The 18,974-nt window shown below is 38.6% G+C and overlaps 5 protein-coding genes across 5 annotated transcripts; 3 read left to right on the top strand and 2 right to left on the bottom strand.

Moving 5' to 3' along the window:
- Window positions 1-332: 332 nt before the first annotated feature.
- On the top strand, window positions 333-7,598 carry GCK72_007977 (uncharacterized protein; the record flags this gene model as incomplete). Its single annotated transcript, XM_003097117.2, has 9 exons — window positions 333-438; window positions 542-830; window positions 1,833-1,992; window positions 2,082-2,294; window positions 2,623-3,065; window positions 4,139-4,326; window positions 5,343-5,554; window positions 6,121-6,330; window positions 7,425-7,598. The coding sequence occupies 9 exons, from the start codon at window positions 333-335 to the stop codon at window positions 7,596-7,598; spliced, it is 1,995 nt and encodes a 664-aa protein (XP_003097165.2).
- Window positions 7,599-8,446: 848 nt separating this feature from the next.
- On the bottom strand, window positions 8,447-9,536 carry GCK72_007976 (uncharacterized protein; the record flags this gene model as incomplete). The annotated part of the gene is made up of 2 exons (XM_003097132.2): window positions 8,447-8,603; window positions 9,478-9,536. The coding sequence occupies 2 exons, from the start codon at window positions 9,534-9,536 to the stop codon at window positions 8,447-8,449; spliced, it is 216 nt and encodes a 71-aa protein (XP_003097180.2).
- Window positions 9,537-9,704: 168 nt separating this feature from the next.
- GCK72_007975 (uncharacterized protein) lies at window positions 9,705-10,636 on the bottom strand (the record flags this gene model as incomplete). Its single annotated transcript, XM_053726573.1, has 2 exons — window positions 9,705-10,527; window positions 10,578-10,636. 2 exons carry the CDS (start codon window positions 10,634-10,636, stop codon window positions 9,705-9,707), a joined length of 882 nt encoding a protein of 293 aa, XP_053590767.1.
- Window positions 10,637-11,604: 968 nt separating this feature from the next.
- On the top strand, window positions 11,605-13,946 carry GCK72_007974 (uncharacterized protein; the record flags this gene model as incomplete). The annotated part of the gene is made up of 3 exons (XM_053726572.1): window positions 11,605-11,663; window positions 12,157-13,194; window positions 13,790-13,946. The coding sequence occupies 3 exons, from the start codon at window positions 11,605-11,607 to the stop codon at window positions 13,944-13,946; spliced, it is 1,254 nt and encodes a 417-aa protein (XP_053590766.1).
- A 1,509-nt stretch (window positions 13,947-15,455) lies between these two features.
- Window positions 15,456-18,745, top strand: GCK72_007973 (uncharacterized protein; the record flags this gene model as incomplete). The annotated part of the gene is made up of 3 exons (XM_053726571.1): window positions 15,456-15,832; window positions 16,368-16,508; window positions 18,562-18,745. The coding sequence occupies 3 exons, from the start codon at window positions 15,456-15,458 to the stop codon at window positions 18,743-18,745; spliced, it is 702 nt and encodes a 233-aa protein (XP_053590765.1).
- Window positions 18,746-18,974: the final 229 nt, after the last annotated feature.

Here is an 18,974-nt window from a genome sequence, read left to right as displayed (position 1 = left end):
ATAGCAAATGGATTTCTGAAATATAAAAAGTAAAATTTATATTGAAAAATAGTTTAAAACTCGGGCTATTTAAAAACATGCATATTTTTAAATATTCGCCGCTGAAAACTGCTGAAAATTGCGTTCGAAAAGGGTAACCCATTTCAATGGCCGAACTCACGATGGCCTAGAAAACTCGCACTTTTCGAAACGATTTATTTTTCATTATTTTTCTTTCTAAACCGTTTTTTTATTAATTTTCCACTATTTTTCTTAATTTTTTCATATTTATTGGGTTAAAAATTGCGAAAAATTTAATTTTGCTTACTGAAATCATCGATTTATTGCAGAAAATGCTGTCAAGAGTGTCAAATCGAGAGGAGGACTCGATGAACAACGAGCCGACGCTTTCCGGCAAAACGATCATCGGTTTGATCAATCCGCCGCCCGATATTCGAAGTAAGGAGTGAAAAATCGATAAAAATTGCAATTTTTCTCCCAAAAATCACTAAAAATCGATTTTTTCGCACTAAAATTTGAAAAAAATTAATTTTTTTTCCAGCGATCGTCGACAAGACCGCGCGTTTCGTGGCGAAAAACGGAGTGGATTTCGAGAATAAAATTCGCGAAAAAGAGGCGAAAAACCCGAAATTCAATTTTCTCTCGATTACCGATCCATATCATGCGTACTATAAGAAAATGGTCTACGATTTCTCGGAGGGACGAGTCGAGGCGCCAAAGGTGCCCCAGGCAGTCAAAGAACACGTCAAGAAAGCGGAATTCGTCCCGTCGGCACCACCGCCAGCTTACGAGTTTTCAGCTGATCCATCCACTATTAATGCCTATGATCTGTAAGTTGAAATGCAGATTTTCGGAGTTTTTGGCAGGAAAATCGATTTTTTCGATGCGGAAAAAAGTTCAAAACCATGAATTATTGCCTGTAATTGATGAAAATCGATATTTTAGCTGGAAGAAGTTGATTTTTATCGGTTTTGAGCTTTTTTCATCATTTTCGCTTAAAGCTTTCATTTTTTGAGTCAAGTTTAGCTGAAAATTGTGATTTTCAGAGTTTCTGGCTAAAAATTGAGGTTTTCGATGTGGAATACGGTTCCAAACCATGAATTTCAGCACAAAATTGATAAATATCGCTGTGTTGGTTGGAAGAAGTTGATTTCGACCGATTTTGAGCGATTTTACTTTGAAAATTTTCGTTTTTCAGTCAAATTCAACTAGAAAACGTGAATTTTGACTCAGAATTAATGGAAGTCAATAGTTTTTGGTAATTTCAGCTTTTTGACCCGGAAATCAGCAATTTCAGTCAATTTTTGATCTGAAACTTTTTTCTGAGACATTAATCTATATTTCCAGCTTTTTCAGCTGGACTTTCGAGTTTTATTATTATTTTCAAATTACATTTCGGCTGAAAATCTTGATTTCTGTGCCTGTTTTGGTGCGACATAGACTATTCTGTGACAAATGCGCTTTACTGATAATTTTGGTGCTGAAAATTGTATTTTCCGACATTAATTTGTGAGTTGCGATTTCCCACCAATTTTGAGTTAAAAACGCTTAAAATTGCTAAAATTCTGACTGAAATTAGTGTTTTCTGCTCTATTTGACATAATTGTGATAAATGCGCTTTATTGATAATCCAGGTGTCGATAAAATGCTATTTTTCGAGTGTAAATCCCTCAAAATCGCATTTTCCCACATCATATTATCAATAGAGCGCATTTGTCACTTTCCCGGGGAACCTATGCCCAATTTTTTGATTTTCCAGGAAAACTCCGCTAAAAATCATCTGAAATTTCGTATTTTCAACTCAAAAGTCCTAATTTTCCCCAATTTTCCAGTGATCTCATTCGTCTGGTCGCCTTATTCGTTGCCCGAAACGGTCGTCAATTCCTGACCCAATTAATGACGAGAGAAGCGAGAAATTATCAATTCGATTTCTTGAAACCCGCTCATTGTAACTTCACCTACTTCACAAAGCTCGTCGAGCAGTATCAGAAGGTAATTACCGTAATTTTGAGGTTTTTCAGCCGATTTTCAGTCAAAAAAACTGAAAAAATCTAGTTTTTAACCCAAAAATCCACTTCCAGGTCCTCGTTCCGGCCACCAACGTCGTCGGCCAACTTCTCGACGACGCTTCTAACAAAAAACGTCTTCTGGAAGACATCAATTATCGTGTTTCATGGGAAAAACATCAAAAAGGACTCAAAGATCGCGAAGAGGCGGAAGCGGAGAAGGAACGAATGGCCTATGCGCAAATTGATTGGCACGATTTTGTTGTGGTGCAGACTGTCGATTTTCAGGTGTGATTTGAGCTCAAAAACTGAATTTTTCATCGAAATTCCAGCCAAAATCACTAATTTTTTGCTGAAAATTGCTGAAATTTTGACTGAAATCAGTGTTTTCAGCACAATTTTACATACCTCTGACAAATGCGCTCTATTGATAATCCAGGTGTCATTAAAATGCGATTTTTCGAGTGTAAATCCCTCAAAATAGCATTTTCCTCCACTCAATTATCAATAGAGCGCATTTGTCACTTTCCCGGGGAACCTATGCCCAAATTTCTGATTTTTTCAGTCAAAATTTTTTGATTTTGGGTTAAAAATCGATATTTTCTGAAAATTTCAGCCGGGCGACTCATCCCAACTCCCTCCACTCTGCACCCCGAAGGATGTCGGTGCCAGAATTCTCCTGGAAGCGCGAAACGAAATGCAAAAAGCGGCCGCTGAAATGCAAGAAATGGATATGGAAGAGAGTGATTCAGAAGACGAAGACGTCGGCGACAAAACGGCTCCAGAATCCTCGTTCACAGCTCCACTTCCACCGACGAAGCAGAAGGATGTGATTGTGAGGGATTATGATCCGAAGAGAAATCAGCCGACGACACAGAAGAAAGCTGTGGAGAATTGGATTATTTCTCCACTTACAGGAGAACGAATTCCATCGGATAAGCTCGCCGAGCACGTCAGATATAATACTGTCGATTCACAGTATAAAGAGGATAGAGATCGTCATATTGGAGAGAGATCCACTGAGGAACCGGTGCTGGCGCTGGGAGCCGATATTTCGAGGTAGAAATCAAAGAAATAGCTGAAAATTCGAGTTTCGGCAGTGAAAATGCTGTAAAATGAGTGAAAATTGGCAAAAAATCTGTTCAGAATCACGATTTTTAACTCAAACCTTGAAAAAATTGAAGAATTTGAGCCCAAAACTGAGGTTTTCGGCTTACAATTAGCCCAGAATCTAGATTTTAAGCTCGAACTGGAAATGGGATTGAAAACGCTGAAATTCTGATAGTAATTTCTGCTCTATTTCATCTGTGACAAATGCGTTCTATTGATAATCCAGGTGTCGTTAAAATGCGATTTTTCGAGTGTAAATCCCTCAAATTTGCATTTTCCTCCACCCAATTATCAATAGAGCACATTTTTCACTTTCCCGGGGAACCTATGCCCAAATTTTTGTTTTTTCGGCGAAAAAGTGACAAAAAAGTCGATTTTATCAGTAGAAACTGTCGTTCCCGGAAAAAATTGAAGAATTTGAGCCCAAAAACGAGATTTTCGGCCGTAAATTGCCCCACAATCTAGATTTTCAGCTTTTTAAAGAAAAGCTGATATTTTTCAATAGGAATTTCCGATTTGTGAGTCAAAAATGAAGATTTTCATCGATTTTTGTCTGAAAATCACGTTTTCAGTCTTAATTTGAAGATTAGAGCATAGATTTTCAGGTTTTTGAGTTTTTAGCCCTGAAATCATGATTCTGAGCTGAAAATCAAGATTTTTATGTTGAAATGAGCGTGAAAACTTCTATTTCCGGTATAATGATACCAGATTCATGATTTTCAGATTCATGAATCATTGATTTCTATGCTAAAAACTCAAAAACCTGAAAAGCTGGACTCCAAGCTTCAAATTAAGACTGAAAATGTGATTTTCAGACAAAAAATCGTTGAAAATCTTCATTTTTTGACTCAAAAATCAGCTCGAAATCCCTCAAATCGATTTCTGTGTTAAAAACTTGAAAAAAAAACCGGAAAATCTGGACTCCAAACTTTAAATTGAGACTGAGAATGTGATTTTCAGACAAAAATCGCTGAAAATCTTCAATTTTTAATCAAAAATCACATAATTTCATCGATTTTCAGAAATCTGGGTCAATTCGCCGAACGTCGTACCGACATCTTTGGTGTCGGCGGTGAGCAGACGATGATCGGAAAGAAATTGGGCGAAGAGGACAACTCCCAGCAGGGACAATCGAATAAACTGATTTGGGATGGAACTGAGGAGACGAGAGATATGATTACAAGGGCGGTCCAGAATCAAGTCACTATTGGTACGGAGTGGAAATTATGGATTTTCGACTCATTTTTTGAGCAAAAACTCAAAAAAACTGAAAATTCGGGTTGAAAACGATATGTTTGAACTTGGAGCGAATTTCCAGCGTTTTTGATTCATTTTTTGAGCAAAAATTGTCGAAATTCTCTTCAAATCTGAGCCAAATCTGTATCGGATCGCTAAAACGCGAGTTCTGAGCGATTTTGAGTCAGTTTCCGGTCTGAAACGTTTGAAATCGCAGAATTTAGACCGGTTCACTGTAATTTTCGAGTTAAATGTGCTGAAAATCAAAAAATCCGCTTCTGTTCGGAAAGTTTCGATTTCAACAGCGTTCCGCAGAGTTTCAGCGATTTCCCATCTGGTTTGAGTTAAAAACACTGAAAATTACAGAAATTCTGAGAGAAATGAGTGCTGTCAGCTCATTTTGACATATCTGTGAGAAATGCGCTCTATTGATAATCCAGGTGTTGACAAAACGCTATTTTTCGAGTGTAAATCCCTCAAAATCGCATTTTACGGTACTCAATTATCAGAAACTTCTGAAAATCATCTGAAACTTCTAATTTCTCAAATAGAAACACCTGAAAATCAGGGTTTCGGCGGTTTTAGGCTATTCAGACTAATTTCAGCACAAAAATCATCAATTTTGGCTCTTTTTAATAGTTTTTAGCCCTCAAATCTTCAAAAAGTCTGAAAAACTCATTTTCTTGGGTTTCATGCCTAAAATTACGGTATTTCCATCTGCAACTTCATCTGTTATTACAGATGTCCGAACTAAATCAACAAATCCAGTGAAAAACACTGAGAATTACAGAAATTCTGAGAGAAATGAGGGTTTTCAGCTCAATTTGAAATACCTGTGATAAATGCGCTCTATTGATAATCCAGGTGTTGTTAAAATGCGATTTTTCGAGTGTAAATCCCTCAAAATAGCATTTTCCGACACCGAGTTATCAGTAGAGCGCATTTTGTCACTTTTCCCGGGGAACCTATGCCCAAATTTTCATTTTTCAGACCAACAAATCAACGAAATCCACCGTCAACACGGCTTCATTGCCGATCCGTCGAAAGAGAAGATCGGTGCTCAACAGCAGTTGCCACGTCATCAGACGACTCAAGGAAATGTGACGATCACTCAGGGAATCGCTAATCTTCCCGGACAAATGCCATGGCCAGGCGGTCCAGGGGGACCACCGATGGGAATGATGCCACCTGGTGGTCAAGGGGTAAGAATTGGACTGAAAATCGGCTGAAAATGCTGAAAATCGGCTGAAGATGTTGAAAAAAACGATTTCTAGACGCATCTGGCGTGTAGTTGGCTCGTTTCCACCGTCAGTGATTTCTGGGACATTTTCGTGTGAAAAGTACGATTTGGAGAAGGCTGGCGTACCTTTGACGCGTTCTTGACTCAAAAATTGTCTCAGGTCGAAAATAGGATAGTTTTGTCGTCTGGCGCACCCTAGACGCGTTTCAACCGAAAATCTCCAGATGTTCTGTGTCTGGCGTAGCTTTGACGCGTTTTAGACAACAATCAACGATTTTGACGCGTCTTAACCGCGTTTTCATCAAATATACGGTTTATCGAATATCTGGGGTACCTTCAGCGCGTTTCTATCAGAATTTCTAGATTTTCCTATATCGGGCGCACCGGGGACGCGTGCTGAGTCGATTTTTTTTTTCATTTTTCAGTATCTGGGGTACCTTTAACGCGTTTCAGCCGAACGTTTCAGCCTGATTTTCTGTGTCTGGCGTACTTTTGACGCGTTTCAAGTAACCAAACGAATAATTTCAGCTTCCACCCCACATGCGTCCACCTATGGAATTCGGAGGAGCCGGTGGTCCACCAGCAAAACGTGCTCGAACTGAAGAAGATTTGGAGCCGGAAGAGGAGTGGTTGAAGAAAGTGAATGGAACGATCGAGTTGATCGTCCAATTGCCACAAGCACCCGAAAATGGAATGGACGGATCGTTTGTACAATTCAGTGTACAAGTCACGGCGCCGGTACGGATTTTGGGCGTTTTCACTGAAAATATAGCAAAAATTAGTTGAAAATCAGCTGAAAATGGAGGAAAAAGAGTCCGAAATCACTTTTTCAGCGTTTTTCGTGCAATTTTGATTGAAAATGGCTGAAATTGTCGTTTTTAAAGACTAACTGGAAATCCTTTTAACTGGAAATCCTTCCGAACCAGCTTAGAATTCTATTCCAAGTGGTTTTAGGCTGAAAATCATTACTTTTGGCTTTTTAAAATGATTTTTAGCCCAAAATTCAATATTTTCCACCTAAACCCGTCTGTAATTCCAGATGTCCGAACTAAAGCAACAAATCCAGTTAAAAACGTTGAAATTTGCTGAACTTCTGACTGAAATTAGTATTTTCAGCACAATTTTATATATCTGTGACAAATGCGCTCCATTGATAATCCAGGTGCCGGCAAAAATGCTATTTTTCGAGTGTAAATCCCTCAAAATAGCATTTTTCAGCGCCCAATTATCAATAGAGCACATTTGTCACTTTCCCGGGGAACCTATGCCCAAATTTTCATGTTTCCCGTAAAACTGCCTATTTTCTTCAGCCAAATCTATTGCAGATCACTGAAATTCAATTTGGCTCAAGTTCTGAGCGATTTTAAGTCAGTTTAGAGTATGAAATCGCTAAAAATTGGTTTCAGATTGTTCATTTTGAGCGGTTTACTGTAATTATGGAGTTAAATCAGTTGAAAATGGGGATTCTCAAAAATCGGAGATATCAGCAACATTTCGTTGAGTTCGACCGAATTTTCAGCACTTTCTTATCAGTTTTTAGTTGAAAACGCTAAAAATTGCTGAAATTCTGACAGAAATGAGTGTTTTCAGCTTATTTGTGACAAATGCGCTCTATTGATAATATAGGTGTTGCTGAAAGTGCTATTTTTCGAGTGTTAATTCCTCAAAATAGCATTTTTTTCAATTATCAATAGAGCGCATTTTGTCACTTTTCCGGGGAACCTATGGCCAAATTTCTGATTTTTTCGTCAAAATTGAACAATTTTGGCTATAAAATCGATATTTTTAGCCCAAATTTTCATTTTTCTGTAAAATTCAATCTGTAATTCCAGATGTCCGAACTGAAGCAACAAATCCAGGATCGTTACGGAATGGGCATCGGAAAGCAGAAGTTGTTGAGCGACGGATTCTTTGTGAAAGACAATTTGAGCGCCGCCTACTATAATCTCCACAATCGATCCCTTATCGTACTTCAAGTCAAAGAACGCGGTGGAAAGAAGAAATGAATACGGATTTTCGGATCGAAATTTATTGATTTTTATGATTTCTAACTTATCTCTGATCTTTTTTATTTATGAATTTGGGAAATTCCAATAGGATTCATCGATTTTTCAGCAATTTTCAGACTTGAATTCCTCAAAAATGTAATTTCGGCACATCTAATGTGACTAGGGACATGGGCGGCCTTGCACGTCACATTGGAGTAGAGTTTTCCAGTAATTGGTCTGCTAGCTTGACTATAAACTATAAAAGCTTTCAGACCAAATTTGTTTATGGTCGATTTTTTGAGATTTTCTTGGGTAGACCTGCTGAAGAAACGGCAAAAAGTCTGGAAAGTTGAAAAATCTTATTAACTGAACTTTATTAACAGAGACGAATAAACCAATCACAGTTTAACTGGATAACAAGCAATAAGAACTTTTGGAAAAATATGAATTTTAGTAGAGTATTTTCTACATGGAGAATGATATTCATGTGAAAGTCTATTCGAAAGGACATGCGATGTCTGTCGAAATGGAGAACGTATTGCAATTGAACCAATAATATCTTCTAAATACTACTACTCTATTAGCAGAGCAAATTCGTTAAAACTGCGCCCCACCGCAAACGAGAGAGTATCGGCGAGAGACACAGAGAATTTTCTGGCGCGAAACAGATTTTCGCCATTTTTGATCTATTTTCGCATAATTTTCTCTCGGAAATTGGCAAATTTTTAATTAAAACTTCAAAAATGGTGAAAGTCTGTTTCGCGCCAGAAAGAACTCTGCGTCTCTCGCCGATACTCTCTCGTTTGCGGTGGAGCGCAGTTGTAATGAAATTGCTCCGCTAATAGAGTAGTAGTATTTAGAAGATATTATTGGTTCAATTGCAATACGTTCTCCATTTCGACAGACATCGCATGTCCTTTCGAATAGACTTTCACATGAATATCATTCTCCATGTAGAAAATATTTATTTCCGAATCCTCATTACTCAACTCGATTGTAATATAGGCGCGACAATTGGTATCTCTGAAATTATATTCATATTTTTGACCTAGTTATCTAAACCAAATCAATTGAAACTAAAATATTCAGAATCAGCTCATTGCCACCGTTTGAATGAGTATAATCATGACTATTTTTGGAAAAATGGGTCACGCTACGAATTTAAAGGCGCATAGGCGATAGGATGGTCAAATTAGGTCAATATGGGGCTCATTTGAAAGGTCTTGACGTGCTGATTTCAAAAATGTGAGTTTCAATCCGCTAGCTTAAAATCTGGAAGAGTTGAGACAAATTTTGTGAAATTATAGTTTTCGTTTTTCTGAAACTCCGCCCATTTTTGTCATAGACGACTGTTTTTAGACTCAAATCGACCGGCTTGTCATATACTAACTAGAAAAATCACTGTTTCGTGACTTTCTCCGGTTATGCGCCTTTAAAATCCCATTTTTCGAAAGTTATCGAATATAGTCATGATTATACTCAATTGAAAGTTTTGGAAAAATGGGTCTCACAACAATTTTAAAGGCGCATAACCGGTGAAAGTCACAAAACAGTGATTTTTCTAGTTAGTATATGACAAGCCGGTTGATTTGAGCCTAAAAACAGTCGTCGATGACAAAAATGGGCGGAGTTACAGAAAAACGAAAATTATAATTTCACAAAATTTGTCTAAACTCTTCCAGATTTGAATCTACCGGATTGAAACTGAAATTTTTGAAATCAGCACGTCAAGACCTTTCAAATGAGCCCCATATTGACCTACTATGACCAATGGGTACCTATGCGCCTTTAAATTCGTGGCGGGACCCATTTTTCCAAATATAGTCATGATTATACTCATTCAAACGGTCGCGATGTGCTGAAAACTACTGTATAGGTTTCATGGCTTTTCGCTTACCGTCCTTTTGGAATCCGGCATTTCCTTGCACCATCCAGTCTTTCCACATCTCGCATCATACTCTCTGCAGAACAACGATCACGCTGTGCAAACGAGAAATGAGTTCCGATATCTGGAGTGACACTTATCCATTTCTTCACGAGACATGGCAACACATTTAACACAGAGAAGCCGCCTGGAGGTGGTTTCGAAAAGATGACACGTGGATTGATGAAGTTTTCCACGTGTTATCTTGTCACGACTCCTGTCGAAACGACAATTCTCGCGTCTCTTAGAGTGGGGTTACTGTAGTCAACAATTTCACGTGGGTGTGCTAAGATTTCCAGTTTTTGGAGAGGAGCAGAGAAAGAGAATGCGTTGAGAGCTCTTGATATCTGCTGAGTGATTTTCAGATTGCAAACCGATAGATTATAGGGGATACTGTAGTAAAAAGGGGCGGTTGGATTGATTTCAAGGACTCGGATGGTAATTAAACTAGCCGTTCCGAATAGTTGTCCTACCATGTACTTCAATGCGTCTCCAAGTGTCTTACTGTACTGGACAACCTCTGTTTTGTCGTCTGCAATCACTAGTTTGATAAAATAAAAATAAGGCATTCGATATCTCGGCGTCTCTTTCTCTCTCAATAAATACGGATAATAAATCGATCCGTAATGATTGATTCTCTCTTCCAACGCCTTCATTTCCACTGGATTCGTCTCAATCGATAATAATTGCTTTGCCTTGTAATACATATCTTTCGAATGTTCAATATCCAAATCTTGTCTCAATCTCTCAACAAATCTGATGGTTGCTTCTGGTTGGTCTCTGATCCCATAGTGATCTACGTCATGATCCCTTTCTCGTGACATCTTTCTCACATTTCGAATTCCTTCTGGCATCTTATCCACTGTTAAATCAGAATCCTCTCGATAACACTCATACAGACACAATCGATACGTCTTCTTATTGATTCTGATCATTGTCGGCGTCAACTGGACTTCATCGATTCGCATTGGAATACTCTTTTCGGTGGAGCGGACTCCCGGACATCTCTGGCGTAACTCGATTCTGAAATTCTTCATTCAGAGTGGAATTGCTTTGATGCACCTGAAACCAACCTCAGGTTAGGATCGATAAACTGGAGCACAGATTTTGAGGATAAATACGTGAGAGACATTTTGTGGGAGGAAGAAGAATGAGAATAAGGACGGTTGTGTTGTGCAAACGTAGACTGAACTGTGTTTCTTCCCATCGGATGTGCCCCTGACCTCCAATCGATACGCTACGAGAGACAGAGAGAGGGAGAGGGTGCTATGAAGGGTCGCGTCGAGGAAATTCTTAAAATCTTCAAACAAGTTTGGGCTGAATATAAAAAGGCTTTGACAAAAGAGAATTTTCGAGATAGATAATCATGACATTCTAACAAGGCAAGTCTTTGGAGACACCACTTTGAAACGACCTATAGGTATTTTCGACTACGCAGATTCCATTTCTATAGTCAAAACCTGCTAAATGTGTCTGCGAGCCGAGTGATAAGCTCTCAAACTTTTCATATGGTTAAGCCTGTTGACATCTAATTCCAAATCAACAAGTAGCATACGCAAAGTATTCTCATTTTTGCAACGTACAAACACAGGTAAACCGCGCGGTGGCGTCTACTACTTGTCGTTTTGGAATTCCATGAAAAAAAGCTTATCCATAGTTTTGAGGGCTCATAACTTGGCTCGCAGACACATTTAGCAGGTTTTGACTGCAGAAATGGACTCCTCGTGGTCGAAAAAGCCTATAATGAAGTTTATAGGTTGTTTGAAAGTGGCGTCTCCAAAGACTTCTCTTGTAAGTGCTAGTACAGTCATCAGCTAATCACAGATCCTGTTGTAACTGTCTTTTTTCTGATTATTATTTGCTCATTGTGAATGACTCAACGTGCTAATCCCAAATCACTCAGTCTGAGGCAGAGAGAAACGAGTTTACACTAATAACTGTCCTATCTCCATCTGGCTAATTACTGTATTAGCACCCTTTCTCTGTCTCTCGTACCGTATCGATTGGAGGTCAGGGGCACATCCGATGGGAAGAAACACAGTTTAGTCTACGTTTGCACAACACAACCGTCCTTATTCTCATTCTTCTTCCTCCCTCAAAATGCCTCTCACGTATTTATCCTCAAAATCTGTGCTCCAGTTTATCGATCCTAACCTGAGGTAAGCTATGTCGTGATTATTTTACTCAAAAACACCATAATTGCAAACCGGGCCGGCGCGTAACTTGCCTTAAACTCATTATTATGAGCTGAAAAATATACCAAAATGTAGATCTCGACGAGTTCTATGTCCGTGACCCACTACGGGCCGGATGGCTATTCGTTACTGTCCCGCGGGCCGGGTTAGAATGGGCATTTTTGCGTTTTTTGGCGCTTTTTCCCGACCCGCGACATTTTACGAATAGCCATCCGGCCCGTAGTGGGTCACAGACATAGAACTCGTTGAGATCTACATTTTGGTATATTTTTGAGCTCATAATATTGAGTTTGAAGTGGGCTACGGGCCGGCCCGGACCCAGCCCGGTTGGAAGTACGAAAAACACTACTAAAATCCACACATTTTGAGCTAGAAATCAATATAATCCAACGAAAACCTACCGAGTTAGAGATTATCGAAACACTTCGAAAATGCTCTACAACTTTTTTATATTCAGAATCGAGTTCCGCCAAAGATGTCCGGGAATCCGCTCCACCGAAAAGAGTATTCCAATGCGAATCGATGAAGTCCAGTTGACGCCGACAATGATCAGAATCAATAAGAAGACGTATCGATTGTGTCTGTATGAGTGTTATCGAGAGGATTCTGATTTAACAGTGGATAAGATGCCAGAAGGAATTCGAAATGTGAGAAAGATGTCACGAGAAAGGGATCATGACGTAGATCACTATGGGATCAGAGACCAACCAGAAGCAACCATCAGATTTGTTGAGAGATTGAGACAAGATTTGGATATTGAACATTCGAAAGATATGTATTACAAGGCAAAGCAATTATTATCGATTGAGACGAATCCAGTGGAAATGAAGGCGTTGGAAGAGAGAATCAATCATTACGGATCGATTTATTATCCGTATTTATTGAGAGAGAAAGAGACGCCGAGATATCGAATGCCTTATTTTTATTTTATCAAATTGGTTGCCGGAGAGAGAACAGAGGTTGTCCAGTACAGTAAGACACTTGGAGACGCATTGAAGTACTTATTGAAGAAGATATTCGTAGACAATCTAGTCATCAGGACGCTTGAAATCAAGCCAACCGCCCCTTTTTACTACAGTATCCCCTATAATCTATCGGTTTGTAATCTGAAAATCACTCAGCAGACATCAACAGCTCTCAACGCATTCTTTTTCTCCTCTCCTCTCCAAAAACTGGAAATCTTAGCTCACCCACGTGAAATTGTTGACTACAGTAACCCCACTCTAAAAGACGCGAGAATTGTCGTTTCGACAGGAGTCGTGACAAGAGAACACGTCGAAAGCTTCATCAATCGACGTGTCATCTTTTCCAACCCGATAGGCGACTTCTCTGTGTTAGATGTGTTGCCATGTCTCGTGAAGAAATGGATAAGTGTCACTCCAAATATCGGCACTCATTTCTCGTTCTCACATCGTGATTGTTGTTCTGCTGATTGGCTAATGCGAGGTGTCGGAAGAGTGGATGGAGCAAGGAAATGTCGCATTCCAGAAGGACGGTAAGTAGTTTTTAATATAAGCTAAAAATCAACCTAATCTCACCAAAACTCAACGAGTAAGTAACAAATTTTCGAAACGTTTCGAGAGTCCTTATTTTTCCGTCACAACTTTTTCATTTTCAATCCAAACTCCATTAAATCTATACAGTAGTTTTCAGCACATCGCGACCGTTTGAATGAGTATAATCATGACTATTTAAAGGCGCGTAGGTACCCATTGGTCATAATAGGTCAATATGGGGCTCATTTGAAAGGTCTTGACGTGCTGATTTCAAAAATGTGAGTTTAAATCGGCTAGCTTCAAATCTGGAAGAGTTGAGACAAATTTTGTGAAATCATTGTTTTCGAAAAGTTTCGAGAATCTGTACAGACGTTAAGACCTTTCAAATGAGCCCCACATCGACCTATTTTGACCAAAATGTTATTTTTGGTCACCCATGCGCCTTTAAATTTGTGGCGGGACCCATTTTTCCAAAAATAGTCATGATTATACTCATTCAAACGGTCGTGATGAGCTAATTCCGAATATTTTAGTTTCAATCGATTCGGTTGAGATAACAAAAAGTTATGACCAAAAATATGAATATAATTTCAGAAATTCCGATTGTCGCGTGTATATTACAATCGAGTTGAGCAATGAGGAGTCAGAAATAAATGTGTTCTACGAGGGGGATGATATTCATGTGAAAGTCTATCAGAAAGGACATGCGATGTCTGTCGAAATGGATAACGTATTGCAATTGAACCAATAATATCTTCTAAATACTTCTACTTTTTCAAACACCTCAAAATTCTTATTTTTCTAAACTTCTTATTGCTTGTTATCCAGTTAAACTGCTTTTCGTTGATTGGTCTATTCGTCTCTGTTAATAAAGTTCAGTACTTTTTCAACTTTCCAGACTTTTTGCCGTTTCTTCAGCAGCTTCGAAGAATCGACCATAAACAAATTTGGTCTGAAATCTTTTGTAGTTTATAGTCGAGCTAGAAGACCAATTACTTGAAAACTCTGTGAAACATCAAATTGACAGAGAAAATATCAATTTAGTGGGAAAATTCAAACGAAAAGTCTTTAAAAATGCGAATTTTTTGATATTGAAAACAACGGTCTACGTGTGTAAATTAGCGGTGTCTCAATTAATTAGTTTTCATTTTTTCTGAAATTTGACATCAAGGTACTTTCAGACACGCTAAATCTTATTCAATTTACCGTTTGTTGATATTTTCTCTAGAAAAAAGTAAAATACGGGCATTATGCGGAGGAAATTTCTGATCTTTTGGTCCAAGTTCGTAAAAAATCAGCCCAGTAAGGAGGCCTGTAGGATTACAAACAAACATGCAGCCGTTTGTGATTGTTAATAGTAAAGATTTTCTTATGAAAGTTGTTCTCCGAAATGTGTGTTTTTTGAAACAAGAAAAGTATTTCGAAAAATTAATGATCATCACTTGATGATCAAAAAATGTGTAAATGTTCGAAAAAATTGTTTCGTTTTTGTGGTGCCAATTTCTTTGTGTTCCCATAAAAATCAGTATTACACTTCTCAAATCTCGAAAAAAAGTTATACAGACCCAATAAGAGCACTTTAAAAATTCATAACAAAAAGCAAAAAAAACATTAGCGTGGCCAGGAATCGAACCCATACCCTTCCGACCACAAACCCCCCTCACAACCACTGGACCACCGATGTTCATATTTTTAATAGAGAAAAGGGGAATCAAGAAAGACGCGTCACGCGTTTAATTTGACACGGCGAGTTTCAGAAATTTTCAGACCCAATTTTCTCTCTAATGATCCGTATTGCACATCTTTTGAGAACGGCATGCGATAGAGCAGGGTCGAAAGTATATATGTGCAAAGTTTCAGCCAATTTTCAACCCTGAGATGAAAAAGGTTCCCTAGTTAGTATTCTTCGTCCTGACCCCTGTTATTTAACCAACTGAGGTAAATTGGAGTAAATAACATATGTCTTTATCCAACGTAAACATGTCAAATAATTCACACATTGTCACACTCGGTCTATTGTTATTCTATTCATATTACCAGCTGCCTCCTTATCTCCATGGAATCTATCTTCACATATTCATAGTATTTGTCATCATTAATTGATTTTCTACAGGTCTGTCTAGTGCAGTTCTCTTATGAGTTTTTCATTCCCGTTTGATAAATTTCTGCCTTCTCTCCCTTTCCGTTTTTCCTTTCTGGTTTCGCGTGTTATTTACTGATTGGTTTAATTATCCAAGTTTCAGCCAACCCCATCAGCTCAATGGAGTGTTTGTATCGACTGTTCGGCGGATGCTGTGGACTTGGAGCCGAGCCGGAGCCACCGTATTCACTACTCCGTCACGATTCTGTGACGCCTGTCCGGGACCCACCATTTCAACGAAATAATCGACAAGGTGTGACCGGTGGACACAATAACCATCAGCAACAACCACAACTGCCTCAAGACCTCTTCCAGCAGCATGGAGTTGCCAACCAGGTTCACGACACTGTTTCCGAATCAAAATCTGGAGTTTTGGACGAAGAAGTTGTGAAAGATGAGAATCGCGAACGGCTGCAGCTCGACAACACTGATCACTCGCCGATCGAATTGATGCCATCTCAATACTGCACAGGCTCCCCCGCTTCCGGTAAAGCAAGGTGCGGTGTAGCGCTTTCCGCGTGTTTTTGTTTGCGCACTTGCCGATTTTTGTTGACGCATTTCGCATTTTCGGCGCGAATTCAAATTTTAGACCCCATTTTTTGGCTTGAATTGCAGTTTTTTTGGGAAATTAAAGTTTCTGGGTCAATTTTTCCAAGAACAATTCGCTAACTTTTTTAAGTTAGTGTTTTTCGAGTCTATTAAGCCCAAAAAGTTGGATTTTTATTCAGCGTAGGAGGAGTTCTATACTTTTGAAGTTTCATGAATTTCACTGTTAAACCTGTTGTATCTTTTTATTTACTCCACCAAAATTAAAGTTTTTACACTTTTTGAACGTCTTTCAGTCTAAGGAATGTCTTTCTAACAAAAACAATCCGTGTAATGTAACAGAACAAAAGATCGGCAAGGGCTAAAATTTTCGAAAAATCGTCCGAATTTGCGCCAGCTACTTGATTGACGCGTCTTTTTCCGGCATTGCTTGGCGTATTGGAAGCGGGGGAGACTGTGATACTGCAATCAGTCGAGACTTGCCAGACCGATGGGAACAAAAAACCACCAATTCCTCGTCGAGCACCCAGATTTGAAGTCTGCTGCCAGATCTCCAGGGTTCCCTCTCAACCGGCTCCCATATGTGCCATTGAATACTGTCCTCTCGTTCCTATCCACTCCAGAAATGTGAGTTTTTGAAAATGAGAACATTTCAGATTTTCTTTAAAAATTGGCAAAGGCCATTTTAGGAACTCCTAATTGTGAGAACCCAGGTTTAAAACAACGAGAAGTTTGAAAACCTAGAAAATCTGATACTATTGAGAAGAAACTATTACTTTTCATCTTGTTCAGAATAAAAATATCAAAAAAACTTTTGGTCTACAACTCGGAAACTGAAATTTACCGCATTTCTATGTCAAATGTACAGTACTGGCCATAAAGAATGCGAAACTTGCAGTTTTCAGTTGAAAATTGTCAACTTTGAGACTGTGACACGGCCTCCCTGATAGTTTTACCAGATCGATTGTTTAAGGAGTGTATAGATCACAAGTAGAGCTTCATTTTTGTAGTTGACAACTTTTTTGTACGGGCACTACCTAGCAAGTTACATATCGTCAAAGAAATTTCTCGCAATTTTTGCCCTTTTTCAGTGCTAAAAGGATACATTTTTGAGATTTTTACATTGACTACTTGTAACTTCTTAGGGTCTGCTCGTACAAAAAAGTTGTCAACTAAAAATGAAGCTCTATTTGTGATCTATACACTCCATAAACAATCAATATTGTGAGACTATCAGGGAGGCCGTGCCAGACACTCAAAGTAGATCATTTTCAACTAAAAACTGCAAGTGTCGCAATCTTTATGGCCAGTACTGTATATATGGTTCAGAAACAATTTTGGGTTCTTAAATTTTTTGCAAATGAGCTGAAGATCGATGAAATATCGATATTTTCTGTTTTTCAGAATAAATCTATGTCTCACATCAATTTGTCAACGAGACTTCATTCGACACTCCCCGCGCCGTCGTTTCAAAAAAATTGCACTCAACTTTGAGAAATTTTCAAACATTCGGATATCATCAAAAGTCGAAAATTGTGAAATCAAGTCAAGTATAATGACAGCGAATGATGAAATATCGAAGAAAACTGAAATTCAATGCATGGAACGATTGTATCGGTTGATGAGAATGATTGCTATATGGGACGAGGTTGATCTATTATACACATTACCAATCAATAGATCTTTTACCAAACTTTTTGTGTTCGATGAGATTCCGCAGTTTGAAACTATCAAAATGGCGTCTATTAGAGGAAATTCACGCAAAGCATTAGTTCACCTTCTTTCTTTAAAGGCTGAAAATGTTACAGCCGAAATTCCATTCTGGCCACAAGAGATGATATACATTCAAAAGCCGGTCACACCCATCAGACTGAAGTTATCCGGATTTATTCTACATTTCCATAAAAGTTTATTGTTCCGATTGGATTCTGATTACATAGATATATGTATGCAGCAAATTTCAAAGAGGTCGCTGAATAACTTCATTTTAAATTGGATCAACGGTGGAAACCAGAATTTTGTGTATTTACGTATACGTTTACCTGAAAAGCGACTTCTGAGGGATCGATTCAATTTATTCGAAAATATAGCATCAACCCCTTCGTGAGTTTTCTCCTTTTTTGCCTACTTAATTTCAGATAGTTTAAAGGAGGACAGAAGTCATATTTTTTATTTCAGACTAGCCTGGATGCTCCGCCTCTGCGGTTCACCCGGCTGGTCTCTCCTCATTCACGTGTTCACTTTCTCACAAACGTGTCCTCATGGCCTAGTGGCCCAAAGCGGCTGTCGCTGTACAATGAGCGCAAGTTCGGTTTTGAGCCTGGCCACCCTTTTTCTCTTTTTTTAAACAATTTTAATAAAAGTGCAACATTTATTATCCATTCCCACATTTTGATTGAACTTCAAGTTTTTGGTCAAAGACTAAATTTTTTTCCAAAAAATTTCCAAAAAAATCAAAAATCCCAAATTTTTTCAAAATATGTTTCATGAATATCTTTGATTTGTTGAAAAAGGCGAGAAATTGAGAAAAAAAAGTTTCCGAAAGGACTGCAACGAAAAAATTGTGACTTCAGTCCTCCTTTAAGAGCTTTTGAGTCAAACCCATGAACTTGAACAGTCCTGGCTTGCTGAAAATATTAAAATATAACTTTTATTTTGGAAAGCCAGTTTTTTTTTCCAGAGTCCGATTTCCAAGAACCACTGAAACAGGCGGTCTTCGATACGCAAGGGATATTGTGAGAAGTATCGACGGACGGAGGGCGCTCGTCTACTTTGACGGATCGGATGTCTTCAGAATGGAGATTTTTGTGGATCACGTAATGACTGAAATTGAATATGAACAACGGGCGGCGGGGCTTTTCTAATTTTCTAAATTTATCACGTATTCTATTTTCTTCTTATTCACAATGCCCGCGAGAAAATGAGATTCCAAAAACCGGTTGGTTTTAAGCATTTCGTATTCTGTGAGATCAGCTAGTTTTCATGAAGGCACACTTTTCGAAGAGAATAATTTTTTATAGTGAACTTCGCGCTCTTTCGGTGAAATCCCATTTCTGAAGCTTCAAAAAAACTTGAGAAATCGGTCAAAAAACA

This window comes from Caenorhabditis remanei, chromosome II (assembly GCF_010183535.1).
Source record: "Caenorhabditis remanei strain PX506 chromosome II, whole genome shotgun sequence".
Taxonomy (NCBI): domain Eukaryota; kingdom Metazoa; phylum Nematoda; class Chromadorea; order Rhabditida; family Rhabditidae; genus Caenorhabditis; species Caenorhabditis remanei.
Note: the sequence above shows the minus strand (reverse complement) of the source record. Positions and strands in the feature narration are given on the sequence as shown.